The sequence below is a fragment of the Stegastes partitus genome, unplaced genomic scaffold, assembly GCF_000690725.1.
Source record: "Stegastes partitus isolate 25-593 unplaced genomic scaffold, Stegastes_partitus-1.0.2 Scaffold591, whole genome shotgun sequence".
Taxonomy (NCBI): domain Eukaryota; kingdom Metazoa; phylum Chordata; class Actinopteri; family Pomacentridae; genus Stegastes; species Stegastes partitus.
This window is the reverse complement of record NW_007578322.1, coordinates 99,445-114,188: the sequence shown is the minus strand read 5'-3', so window position 1 is coordinate 114,188 and position 14,744 is coordinate 99,445. Positions and strand designations below refer to the sequence as shown.

The following is a 14,744-nucleotide window of genomic DNA, read 5'->3' as shown; positions in this document are numbered from 1 at the left end:
GCGGCAGGGGCGGGCCGCCGCTCCGAGGGTGAACGACACTCAGGTGACTGAGAGCAGCTGCGGATCGTCCGGTTCTTGTTTTCGCCCTCTTCCTCACTGAGACGGCGGCTGGAGCTGCTCCGTGCCCGCTTCACCCTGATTCCGTCTGGCAGGCGTCAAGGTGCAGCAGCAGCAGCCAGGAGGGGGACGGACGGAGGGAAGGAAGAGCCGCTGCTTAATTAACTATCCGACAAAAAAAAAAAACCCGCCGCGCACCTCAACGTGACGGCTTTTTGCTGAGTGGCCGCAGAGACGCACCGGAGAGGACACTATGTCAAAGGACACGAGAGTGAAAGGTAAGGAAGACTCTATGCGTGCACCATGTAACAGGTAGAAACTGCGTCTCGTGTGACTGCGTGGCTGGATGTTGGCGCGCTGCGTGGATGGAGGCGAACCGGAGGAATGCGCGACAGTCAGGACGCACCTCTGCGGGAGGTGGACCGTCCAGCCCTCCGGTGCGTCCTCACATCTGTCCGCCGTGCGTGTCTCAGGTGGTCAAAACAAGTCTGTGTGACGCCGTGGGGTCAAATATGGAAGACAAGAGGGAGCACGTAGTGTCAGGTGAGGTGTTGGTGACCTACAGACACAGTCACTGAGGGATTATGTGGTCAACTGTGTGTCTGTGGTTCTGTCTAAACAGGAGATCACAGAGGGCGGGGAGGGGGGCTATTTTTGGTCACAGCTGTTCAAATCCAGAATATGACTTTATTGTGCGAAAAAAGACAACAAAAAGCTGTGCGTTGTGCTTCTCTAAAGCTAGAAAATACATCCGGACATAAACAGGCTGCACAGGAGAAATGAAAAGGGAATAACACAGAGGTTTGCTAATAATAGCAGGCAGGTTGGTTTTTTTTTCTTCATTCAGCTCTTTTGATTGTTAAATTGGATGTCAGCAGAGGCCTCTGAAGTCTGACATTTCTGTGGAATAAAAGCCACTCATTGAACAGATCCCGTGGCTGGCCAGATGTGCCACCTGTTTGCTCTGTGGTCCTTCTGTCAAAGACGCAGGGAAGGATTCTTTATTCTCCTTTATCATTTGTTTCGCTCCCAATAAGATGCATTTCAAGGGATTTTGTCCCTGCTTGAGCTAAATCAAAAGTTCAAATGTCACAGAAAACCAATTGGTTGTGCAGCTTTGATCCACATCAGCTGCAAGGTGGCATCGCTGTGTGTGGTGCCGAGGAGCCTTTGAGCAAATCGCTGAATCTCCTGCTGCTTTGGGTTCAGTGTTCACTACATGGCCTCTGACCTTTTCCACGAAGGGATCAATGAAATATCAGATCATTATGACTCTTAAGTGGTGACACAAATAAAAAAAAGTCACAGGAGAGAGTGGATTTGATTCAGTGTGGTCTGGGCTTCGGTATATTGCTGTCTCGGATTTAAAGTCTCAGACGTGCGATGTGCGAAGGAGAACTCTCTAAAATCGTGAAGTATTTCTCAATAAGCGGATTCAAACAAAGAGAGCACAGGACTCCAATTGACCGCTTCAGCACTCAAAATTTGCTGACATTCAGAAAAGAACCTGTTGCATCCTTTCCCAGTTCAACCGGCCAGTCAGTGAATTATTCAGTTTGGTTCAATTTCATTTATTTCGCCAACAACTCATAACGTAAGTCATCTCTGGTCGCATCACACACTAAGGTCAGGACCTTACAATATCATGTTATAGTGAGAAACTCAGTGATTCCCTTTGAGCAGCACTTGGCGACTATCCATCCATCATCTGTCCACCGCTTAATCCTCACTAGGGTGGGGGCTGGAGTCTATCCCAGCTGACTCAGGGTGAAGGCAGGGGACACCCTGGACAGGTCACCAGTCTATCACAGGGCTACACTTAGAGACAGACAACCAAGCACACTCACATTCACACATTTAGAATCACCGATTAACCTCAACATGTTTTTGGACTGTGTGGAGAGAACCCACGCTGCACAGGGAGAACATGCAAACCCCACGCAGAAAGATCCCGGGCGTCCTCACCGGGACGCGAACAAGTGACCTTCTTGCTGTGAGGTAACAGTGCTAACCACTGATCCACCTTGCAGCCCCACTTAGCGACTATGAAAAGAGAATTTAAAAAATCCCTTTTAATAGTTAGAAACCTTTGACAAACTCAAAGAGAACGTTTTTTTCATGGCTGCTTTGTTAACATCAGTGGCGATATTCTGAATTTCTACATAATTTTACACTTTTTTCTCCAAAGTTCTACAAGCAAAACAAGTTTTGTAAAAACATTTGCACAAAGCGTGCTTGAAAGCAGCTAAACTGCCCTAAATTATACCTCAGCTGAATCAATTTTGACCTTTTCTTTCTTTGAAAATCCGCCCACTGTGAGCTCGACGGTGTTAGAAGGGTGCAATGCTAAATAAACTTTTAGGAAACATGCATCACTAGAATCAGATGAAGCAGTTACGTGAAGCCAAATAAACGATGACAGACATATGAAAGGGAATCAACAAAACAGATTTATTCTTGCACCCGGGCGATGATATTTGGGTCACAGTGCACGAAAGAGTTTATTTGCATGCTGGTGATTTGTGTGCCAATTCAACATGTAACTGCATGGAACAGTCAGGTGCAGCCTGTTAGGCCACAAAGAGTTTGTGTAACTGCATAAATCAAGCAAGTAGTTCTATTTTTAGTAGACAATCTCAGAAGACAAATTAGCTTTTTTCGATGCATGGAAAACCTTTTATTTTTTTTCCTCCCTCTCAGCAGCTGCAGCTGGACGTCTCCCTCAGTTAATCTTAATTATATTGCTTTGAGGCTCTCCGTAAAATTCGCCTGCTAATGGAAACGACACTGTGAGGCCTTATATTACTTCAGCTGAGCTTTATAACATCATGTGAACCCCGTGATGCTCCAGCGGGCTGCCGGCAGATTGATGGCAACGCGCGGTATATGGGGTTATTGTTAGCGCTGCCATGAATCAAGCATGCAGTGTATCTGTTTCCATTAAATGTCGCTTGACCTCAGCTCACAGGGGGACTTATGAAGTAGAACAGTTCTTACGGAGACGTCGCGCTTCAAAGTCCCGCCAAACCAACCAGTAGTGGCTTTTTAATTCCATAACTTTCACTTACGTACGCAGATCTTATCTTTGTCGTTTTCAATTATAGGGAGCGCTTCGGGGGGATTCTTCTTCCTTCTGAGTTTAACTGCCTCGCTTTAGTCACTTGAGAGCAAAAAAAAATCTGCATCATTATCTGGGATGGAGACTGTGGAATAAAAGGCAGGGATAATATAGATATGCGCTATATTTCATCATCAGTGTTTATGATCTAAGCTTTTGAGTTTGCACTTTCTTTCTTTTTTTTTCTCCCAGCTTCTGCAGAAGCATGGCCTCCTGCCCAGATTCACTGACTGTCTATCAAAACAGAAGAGTCCTTCAGCTTTAATCATCCAAACACTGACAGATAATTTGAGCAGAGTAATAAGGATTTAGGAATTATGAGAGCCGTGCTGAGCTGAAAGCTTCAGTCTTCAAAATAAAGCAGGTGTGACTCAGTATTTAAAGAATATTAATGGTTTCTTCATAGGCAGACTGCGAGGAGGATGGTCCTGACTGGAATGTCTCAGCAGCGATTGGATGGGCTAAATTAAAATCCTTATTTTGACTCTCAAATCAACTGAACCTTCATGTCGCGCCACCACGGGGGTAATATTTTAATTTATTCAGACATTTTTACACCTGCCAGCATCTCAGTGTTTTCACTATCTACTGAAGAGATCCACATAAAAGTTGAGCATCTTTTATTGGGAGCCACAACTCAGCCAGCTGGTTTGGGAATTCAGACCATAAACTCCGCAGTCGGTCTCCGGTTTCTGCTTCCTCCAGGCTGCTTCTACACCTGAGCTGCAGCTCGGCGTTGGACGGGTATTTGCGCTGCCACACGTCTCCTAAGAAATTTTGTTTTTCCAATCACCCTCTGTTATCTTCGTCATCCCCCCTCCCGTCGTCCAACCGATCCCCACTGTTTGTCCTCTCGCTGACTGTATTCCAGGGCTCAGTGTGAGGTATCGCACCTCTGAGCATTTTGTATTCCTCGCGCTTGATGGAACTGGATCAGTCTGAAGGGATTTATTTATTTTTTTCCCCCAATTGCTGTCCAAATAAAATAGATGGGTAGCCTACCTGCTGTTTTGCTGCGATTCAGCGTCGAGCTAAAAATAGAGCTGAGCGATGCTGATGAACACTCTCTTCCTACCTGCCCCCTTCTCCTCTCTCTCTCTCTCGCTCTGAAAGTTTTTTTGTCATGTTGTTTCCTCACAGCGAGCACGCTGCCGGCACATTCTCTGCAAAATGGATTAAGTTTGACACTGTCAGTGATTCCCCAAACCCATTTCTTCTTGCTCAGTTTAAGACATGATAAATACTTTATGCTCCGTATTATACTGCGAGCAGCTTGCTGTGTGCAGCGTCGTCGCGCTGGCAAACGCTCCCCAGACAGCCTGTTTAACAAACAGCACCACGGCGCTCTCAGGATTCTACAGAGGCGTGTGCTAATGCATTCAACCCGTGACCTCTGTTATTTTATTTGTTCATACAAAGCAGTTTTAATTTAGATTTAATAGCTGTTTGTCATGGGGATGCACAGTGGGCTCGTGTCAGGGAGCAGCTATTCACAAAGCACACAGCAGCTGGGCCGCCGCTATTTGAGGTCAGAGACAAGGAGGTGGCAGGGGACGAGCTCACCTGGAGTCTAGTCGTTGTCTGTCACAGCCGGATGTCACACTGGTGTTGGAAGGCAAAAGCAGCCTTTTTGGCTTCGGTGAGTCACTTCAGATTTCTGAAGGAGCTCTTAAAACTCCTAAAACAGGCTTTTTTTTGAGAGTGTAATTCGCAGCCTCTGTAATGCAGAACTATTAGCAAAAGCACTTTAAAAATCACAGTGTGTCCTGCCAGTGGGGGAGCAAATGCTTTAAGGAAGTTCATTTGGGGTTTTTCTGGTAATTCTCACTGCTAAATGAATGAAGCCGCTGTCAGAGAGGAACTAATTTGATTGTCAATCACGCTGATGAATTGTCAAGCAGCTTTTTAAAGCTGCTCATAATAGATATGGGACGATTAGCTGATTGATAAAGGAGGAACAGAAGATTAATCAGTTTACTGTATATATAGTTAGAGCCTACCTGATGCTGGAGGCTTTGGGCTGATTTTAGGGAGATACAGATATATTGGTTGATATTGTTTACTTTTATTGAAGCCTTTTACTTTATTACCATGATCTGGATGACTGAGAATCCTCACAGACGTATATGTTAGTTATACTGAAAAGGGAAAATGATGATAGGGTCACTGTTTAGAACTTCCCAGCAGTCTTTTTCACAAACTAGTCAGCAGCTTACCATGAAGACGAAGCTTGACTCTGCAGCACCGTCTGCTCAGCTGTGATACTCTGCTACATGTGCTGCAAACAGTGCTGATATTATTCTAAGCAATGGAGTTGGAGCTGCTCTGCTGGCCAAACTATGTGATTGTACCTTTTTATTATTATCCCAAGCATCTTTTTCTGTTATGGTCTGTAAAAGGAAGTTTTCATATCTGCATGTACGACAACATAAATACGAATATCAATCGATAATATTGGCAAACTGTTCCTGTTCTCACGTCAACATTCGATACGTTTCATTGCCCTGTATGACATTAAACTGAATATCTTTAAGGTTTGGACAGTTTGTCTAACAAGCAACTATGGAGACATCACCATGGACATTTTATAGGCTAATTGACAAAATACTTTCCAGATTAATTAAAAATCCCTTGTTGCAGCCTTAGCACACTTAGTAGTCATGACACAATACAGTCTATAGTCAAGATTTTTCTACAGATTTTTACAAAGGACAGCTGCTTTAATTGAAGAAGCTCAGATAAACCCTCTTCATTCTACTTGTCCAACACTAAAATCCAATTTCACCACTAACTGGTGGAACATTTATCAGCTAAGAAGCTGATATTCATCTTAAGAGATGATAGAGACCAAAACAAGAGCTCAAAAATGAATAATTGTTGGATGAATAAGAATTTTGCTCCATAAATATTACATTTGTAAATAAGCAACGCATTGATAACATGTTGGTGTCAGTATCGTGTTCTGGCCAATATGCAAACTGATTTAAACACAACCATAGTGTGTCTTTCATGCTCAACATTGGGTGTGTGAATTGTTATGTTTAACAGTTGTGTTCTTGAGTTTTTGTCAGGACTGATGTAATTGTTGCCTGGTGTTGCAGTACATTACAATAGCTGGTTTGCTTCCAGGTGTTTGGGGGGGAGATGAAAAGAATGCAACCCACTGAGAGAAAAACAGCATCCCCATTTCCCCAACCGTGCAATTCCTGTACTGAAATTCATATTGAGGCCACCCCATATATACAGTATACTCTATATATACAGGGAGGTGGCAGATTATAGGAAAACACAATATGAAGTGTCTTCATAAGGTGTTGGACTCCCATGTGTCCCGTAGCTTTATTTCTCCAATGAAATTCTAGTGTAGTAATGGACACCATTCTTCCAAAAGGTCATTTGGTGTTTTGATGATGGTTTTGGAGGATGCTGTCTAGCACATTGATCCAGAATCTCCCATACGTGTTCAATTGTATCCCAACAGAGAGCAATGTTTTATTAGAGGATAAAGGTGATCACTCAGAACAGCTTAGTATTGATTTGCAGCGACCCTTCCCTCCAAGGGGATGAGTGGACCCAAACGATGTCAGCCAACCGCCCCCCCACAGCATAACAGAGCTGTCGGATAACCTATGTCGAATTGCCCATTTCGAACTCTATGAATGGGAGCATTTGGTAAGGCACAATAAGCCCCATATGTTGTTAAATTTGAACATGAAGCCAACATGACAGCAACTTAGAACTTGGCACATATAATGACAATATACAGACCTCTATGCTCACAAGTTTTTGTCTTCCTACAAGTAAGTCCATATCACCATTTTGGCATGCCCAAACAGCAAAACACTGGAACCTTGGCTTGCCATACTTGCCACACATCCAATTCTACTGATCTTAAAGGCCTCAAAAGTTGGTGAAATGTCGACCAAAGACTGAATTTAAGGAGGAAATATGGACACACTCGTAGGTATGTACGCTCTCTATACTATTGTTTGAAAATTGAACACTTTGTCCGATTTTGAAGGGCCAATAATTAAATATTTAAATAGCTTCACAGATAAACTTTTTTTGAAGGTGAAAATCCCAAATTCCCCATTTTGAAAACATATGAAATTCTCAAAATTCAAGCAAAAATATTTTCGAGAACTTAGTTTTGTGGCTGCATGGTAGCTCGGTTGTTTGCACTGTCACCTCACAGCTGGAAGATCCCGGTTGGTGTCCTGGTTAGGACGCCTGGGATCTTTCTGTGGGCATTTGTCATATGCAGTGTGTGTTCTCTCCGGGTTCTCCAGCTTCCTCCCACACAGTCCAAAAACATGCTGAGATAATTGGTGATTCTAAATTGTCCGTAGGTGTGAATGTGAGTGTGCTTGGTTGTCTGTCTTTAAGTGTGGCCCTGTGATAGACTGGTGACCTGTCCAGGGTGTCTCCTGCCTTCACCCTGAGTCAGCTGGGATAGACTCCAGCCCCCCACGACCCTAGTGAGGATTAAGCGGTGTATAGATAATGGATGGATGGATGGATAGTTTTGGGTCCCAAATAATAATGATGTCACAAAACCTCTTATATGTCTGTATATATACAGACCTTTCTCACATTTTTTCCTTCAACTGTAGCTGACCAATTGACTCCTCAAATAGTGTTTATCCAGTTCAAAAACATATAACCATAAAATGTGAGCCTTTTTGCAGGCACGAGTCCTCAAGCCAGACATTCAGTGCGTGGTCATTGCTGCACAGACAGACAACAGACTTAGCAATGATAATTACCACCTCGTTGTAGTGCAGCAGTCCATTATCAGTCGATGCAAGTGCTGATCTGCATAGCTGCACTGTAGATAAATAACATCCAGGAAGGTGACCGGCTCAAAATTTTTGAGGCGAGATCAATGTCCTCTGTGTCTCTCATTGACTGCATGGATTGATTCTAACCGTGTGCCGAAATGAGGTTTAATTAAATTACAGAACAGGCTATTAATAGCTATTTCCAGCTCACAGAGGGCCAGGCAGAGTTTTTGTTACTGTTTACCATAGGATGTTCACTAAGCCAGGATGTAAACAGACACCGAATGCAAAATCTTTTTCTTTTTTTGGGTGGTTTTCTGTACAGTATCACATACACTCAGCTCCCTGTGATTTTCATTTTTGTACTGGAGCATGTAGCATGTTGAAATGAAGGGCAGAGGCACTCCTCATTTCCTCCTCTTTTTTCCTTGCGCGGAAGAAAAACATGATTGGATTTCCTCTTGACACTGGAGATATCACACTCTGACGCTGTGGCTTTGCCAATATTCACTCAGAAGTGGTTTGCACTCTCAGAGCACCCTCCTGCCCTTCCTCTCTGCACTGCCATCGCACCCGGTTGCTCTTTCGGGCGCTGATAGTTGCTTCGAGTTTCTTGTGTATTAAATGCTGCTAATTATAAAATGAGTAGATTGGCACTCGTGAAGCTTACAGACCATCTGGGTTGGAGAGGAGTGAGGGCAATAAGAGATCAGGCGAGAAGAAATTACTTTAGGATGGTAGCAACTGATCAAAAGCAGATTAGGTCTCTGATGAAGAGGGATTCCTCATATGGGGCCGTCCTCAATCCTGAGGGCTTGCTCATTATTTTCAAAACCCACAGTGTTTTATGAGTACCTTCTTCAAGCTCACACTGAAGCAATTTCACGTTCAAAATGTTAATAATTTCATCTTGCCTAATGCATACATACATTATACATATTACATGGCCGGCATAACCTTGCGGCAACAAGACTGAGTTGGTAACAGTGGAATGTTTTTCCTCGCTGATTTTGTTTGTTCATAAATTAGTTGGTGGGGGGAGAATTAGGCTAAATTATTGGCCTGTTTCACTTCACTCTGGGGGGTTTTGCTTGTGTAGCCTGGTTTATTTAGGGTGGTGTGAAATGCTTGTAATGAAATGGGGAAAAAGGCAACACGGACGAGCTGCAAGAATTTGTGCAGAACAATCAGGCTGTAAATGTGCAGAGAATAATAATAATATCCCTGTAATAATGACGAAAAACCACCCAAAAGTAATTACAAATCAGTACACACATTAGAACACAAGTATACAAAATAGAATAGAACTTTATTGATCCCTTTGGTGGAAACCTCAGGGAAATTGTTATTACATACACTGTAAGACATTTCATGTCATTTCAACTTGCAAACATAAGTTCACCTGCTGCCTTGAAAACACCAATTTACTCACTTGAAGACAATCTTTGTTTGAACTCATCAAATCAAGTTTATCTAGTTGATATGACTAGAATGTTCTAGTTGTCTCAACATTGTTTTTTTAAGTTGTCTAAGTTGATTTAACTTTGTACGCTAAGTTAAAGATTACAATGCTTACAACAGGTTTGGGGTGATTCAGAAATAAAATGTCACTGTGTAGGTTCAGTTTTTTATTGCATAGTTTTCATAGTACAATGAATGAGTCGTTTACCTGTGGAGTTGTCACAGAGCCACATCATAACGTAAGGTTATATTATGCAACGTGAGGTTTGAAAAGTAAACTATCAACATGGCGAAAAGAAACTTTGGTCATTTTGTAACAAGTCAAGTAGAGCTGTGGTCTGCCCTTTCTCTCCGCCGTGTGTCTCAGCGCCGACCGTCAGAACCCCTCTCCGCCCCATAGACTGTATAAAAGATGGCTAGAATGAGGCCTCGACATCTCTGCTGTATATCCAGTGGCCGGGTTGTGCAAGGGCGCCGAATAGTTTTAGTTAACATCCAATCAAGCCCTCTGCCCACAGGATTGAGCTCAAGTTCATACTGGATGCTTTTTGTGAAAAGCGACTGCAAAATTTGGCCAAATTGGTGCCAGACTCGTCTTCCAACCACGCGAATCGTTCCACATTTAGCCCTGCACGAAGCACAGTTTTGGTCTTTTGTTACCGGCCGCCCGGTGCTATTAATCAAAGTGTAGGTGCGGACTTGACTAATGCATGTATGTAACTGCTTCTGTGTGAGTTGTGTGAGCTCTTTACAGCCACTGGAGAAGATGGATAAGGCCTTCAGGGGAGTTAAACACTGAGTTTTACATGTGAGTAACTGTGGAATTATACAGAATTATTGCAGGATGAGAAGTACTTGTTAGTGCACGTGACTTCTTTCTTGTAAGAAGTGTGAACTCTATAAGCAGCAACACTCACAGGTGTGAACACAACCCTGTAATGTGAAAACCTGGAAAGCATGGCCATCTGGAAATAACAATGCACGATAAGAAAATGTTTCAGTACGCAGCAACCATTTATTTACACTGTGTATAACTACTTTTATTTTGGTAACGCCACTGTGTATCAGTAAACGTTTTAGGCAAGACTTGAATTTGAGATTTTTACTCCTGAGGATTTCTGATCCACTTTGTTTCAGGAATTACCACACTTTGTACTCTTTGTAAGCCACTTTGAGATTCGAGTGCAGTTTTGAGTGAAAAAAAAAAATGCTTATGCGCACATCCTGCGAGAGACGCGGAAATGATATTACCTTCTGTGAAAGCCACCTGCAAGGCAATTCAACCGCAATTAAAGCCAGGTGCACGATGAACCCCCAGATGATGTAAGTGAACCGCCACCTCGTCTAGAAACTTCAGAAGTTAATGAAGCGCAGATTAAATACGCTGGCGGGATTTAAAACCTACTCTTAGCCCAGTGAGGCTTGAGGCAGCTCAGTTTCTACAATAATCTCTCTTGAAAAATTGTTGTCTTCCAAATAACCTTTTAAACATCCATTGAGCAGGCTTTTTATGTACTTTATCCTTTTTACCTCTATTGGCGGAGTCTTTTTTCAGCGTCCTATCGTTGCTTTTTTTATTTTCGATGTTTCATAACATTTCAGCAAACAGTTCAGTTTAATGAAGCAGAGTAGTGAGGTTACATAAGATCCATTTCTCCTTCATCCTCCATACGGCTGGAGGCAGCTGTGAGCCTAGGTGTTGTCTCTTTAGTGTAATTTTTGGCAGAGCTGTCGAGGCGTGCACGCAGCATATGTGATGAGAAGACGGAAAGATGAATGAGTTCAATTATAAATCTTTCAGGAGTAGCACCTGAACTATTTCTTACTTCTCTCCCAGAGTTGCCACCCCCAATCTATAATCTCACTGCATCTTCGCCAGCTGCTTTTCCAAAATGAAAAGATGTGCCCTATTTCACAGCCCCGCAGGTTCATGTGCTGCATGCTGAATGTTCCCTCAAAATATGTGAAAAACAAAAGAAAATGCCCAACGAATTAATACATTTGAGAGTTTAAAGAAAAAAAAAAAGCCAGAGTCAGAGAGCGATGTTCTCCCACTGTGAGTATCAGATGACATATGAGTCATGCAGGTTAAAAGATTCTCTTGGTCACTTTTTATACTATTAACTTCATTTTTTAAACTGTAAATACAGACTGAGCTCATCTGCAGCAAATCATCTCCACAGCTCCTCCTGAATCGATTTTATCTACTTCCATTCCAGTCCTATTTAGCGATTTAACTCATATTTTTGTGCATTTTCTTTTTGGAAAAAAATGTCAAAACACTTTTATATGTATCACCTTCACAAATAAAAGTAGTTTAGTAGAACACCATCTGCAGTAACAGTCAGCCAAAGAAGCAATAAACGTGTGAGTTTCCAATATTTTCAGAGCTTTAAAACAAAAATTCCTGTTTGAAAGATTTGCTCGGCTCCCTCCCTTTGACACCTAAAGCAGCTAAACATCATTCACGCTGCCAGATAAACAGCCTTAAAGCGAAACCAGGTAGCCTCCGTTGGCGGAGAGTCAATTGGAACGTGAAAGATGCAGCCCAGTAGGTCTCCTTGTGCAACAAGCTTCGTTGAACTTATTCTTTTTAAGCTGCTTAAAGCGTAATGCCAGACCAGGGAAGTTTCTTTAACTTGATAAATTCACCCAAACAGGTTTATTTTGCCTGGAGAGGAGGGAGTTTGCTGCTTTAGCTTAACAGATTTCACTGTCTCATCAAATATTTACCGCTTAAGCTTTTTGTCTTTGTTAAACTTGCAAAAAAAAAAAAGCATTTCTTCGCCCCATGTAGCAGCTGTGCAGCGAACCATTACCTCAACAATGGTATGTTGTTGGCTTGTAATGTAATGAATTCTATAAATTACAATATATGACTCTATGAATCATTACCAGCATATTAATAACAGCAAAAGTCAATAGTTATATTGCTCTTACTTGTATGACCAAACCTCCACATCCACATGTCACGCATTGTAAAAAAGAAAAAAAAAAATAAAGCCCTATAAAGATTTGGCAGCAAATGATAGTGGGAAACTGTAAAATTTTAAAGTTATTGTGAAAAAATAAATGATTATTTGTAAAAAAAAAAAAAATATATAGATGTCTGATGTGGACATAATGTATAATTTTGGCATATTTGTTTTTTTACACCCAGTTAAAAATTTGTTCTTTAACTGGGGGATTCTGTAAAATAACAGTGAAAAAAGTTCTTTATTATTTTCTAATCCATAAGATACACAATTTTTCTTTCAAATAGTGGCTGTATCTGTAAAAATATCTGTAAAATAATGATTTTTTTTCCTGATTTATATACAGTAGACATGCAGAGTAACTTGTAATGATGTAAAAGAGCAAAGTACTGTTGATAAAAGTAGAGATTATTTGATAAAGATGCGATTTACAATTTTTGGTCTTTGTTTTTATTACTTTAGTTTAACAAAACTGGAAAAATCTGTACGTTAACAGTAAGCTGTTCACAAGTTTACAGTTCAAACTGTTTGCTTTTTGGAAAACAGCATATCATTTGAACGTGTTTACTGGCCGTCACCATCCAGCAGACTTGTCTGGGGCAGCAGCAGCATTTATTGATCGTCATGTTTTTGCCCATCTGATCAATTTAAACCCGATATTCACTCTTCTCTTTGCATTATTTTTTTCAAATCTCTGAATATGTGGCTCTGTAGCTGATAAATGCTGCCCTGCTAGTTTCTAACTGCGTCTGTCTGCCGCTTCGTGCTGAGCAAATTGCCCACAGTAGATTTATTAGCGTTTTTTTGACAACAGCTGCCGTCAGTGGCTGGAAAATATTGATCGGGGCAGGTTTAAAGTTGTGGGAGATGTCCTGTGTTCAGCAAAATAGCTCTCTGCCTGAAATATGCTTGTTTGGCTGAGCTAATCATCCCAACGTCTCTCCCAGTCTTTCCTGTTCACGCATGCAGCACTGCCACAACATGCATGTAGTAAATAGAGAGTCATACCTGTTTGCAGGTGACACAAAACGCTGATTGTACGGGAGCTTCTCCGGTCATGGATGCTGTCAGTCCACCGCTTCAACCGGCTGCAGGCTTCTGTGTAAACGCCGCTGCAAGTGGATAATGGAAAGAAAGAGATGAAAGGAGGATGAGATCAATTGTGAAAAACCTTGTGTAGCTGTGTTCCTCCTCTGAAGTAAAGCTTTATAGATATGTAGAACCAGGCCTCCTTTGAACACAGTCCAGTGAAGTGCCGAGCTTCTCTTCCTCTCTCCTCGTTAGTTTCCATGAGTTGCACGTTTGGTTGGAAGAAGACGAGCTGGTTTGGTTTTGCATGCTTTGATTTTCACAGAGACAAGCGATTTGGTCAGAGTAACTGATGGATTACCAATTGCGGATTGTGTTTGAACTCTGGAACTGAAATGTTTAATTAATGGGAAGGACTCGAAGATGGCGACGTCTAGATTGTATACCACTCAGCAAAACTTTGTTAAGACTGTTAATCCCATATAAGCTTTTAAATGCAGCACAAAACTGCCTCATGACCCATAGCTGGGAAGTGAGTCTTTATGCTTAGTGGCTGTGTTTCACCGAGAGAAAACATTCTTTTAAATGAAGGTCTCCTTTAATTCTTAATTTGCTATGATGAAATCACTGAAACACATGCATGTTTGTCACAAAAAAATAATGCATTTTGATTCTTTCATTGATTTATTACAGCTGATCTGGAAATATGAGAAAATCTACTGTCTCAAAAATATACATACAGTCATGCTAATATTTGGTTAAGCGTACCTTGACCATTTTCATCTGATCTACGCACTTTTGGTAGTCATTCACGAGCTTCTGGTTGTATCTTTGAAAACTCCTCAGGACTTTAGGGAGACCAGTCTAAAACCGTAATTTTAGCCCATTTTAGCTATTTCTTTACCACTGTTGAGGTGTGTTCGAGGTAATCATCTTGCTGGAACACCCAACTCCATCCAAGGCCCTACCTTCTGGTTTTCCTGAAGACTGTGGAGGTAATCCTTCCCCTTCATTATTCCATTTATCTAGTGTAAGGCACCAGTTCCCCTGCAACAGAGCATAATACTGCCACCACCATGCTTGACAGTAGGTTTGCTGTTCTTGGGGTTAAAGGCCTCGCCTTCTCTCCTCCAAACATATTTCTAGTCATTGTGGCCAAATAGCACATTTTTTGTTTCATCTGACCATAAAAACTTCCTCCAGAAAGCCTTTTCTTTGTCCATGGGATCAGAAGCAAACTTCAGTCAAGCCTTAAGGTGCCGTTTCCAGAGTAAGGGCTTCCTTCTTGAAGGCAACCTCTCAGCCCATGTGATGTACAACACA

General features: G+C 42.0%; 1 protein-coding gene across 1 annotated transcript in view; it reads left to right on the top strand.

The window, feature by feature from the left end:
- The first annotated feature begins 271 nt into the window (after positions 1-271).
- Positions 272-14,744, top strand: part of LOC103362648 (membrane-associated phosphatidylinositol transfer protein 3) — a 108,449-nt gene continuing 93,976 nt past the window's right edge. Inside the window, exon 1 of the mRNA XM_008289056.1 lies at positions 272-335. Coding sequence (XP_008287278.1) covers positions 311-335 — 25 coding nt within the window. The 5' untranslated portion in view covers positions 272-310. The remainder of the gene's footprint in view (positions 336-14,744) is intronic.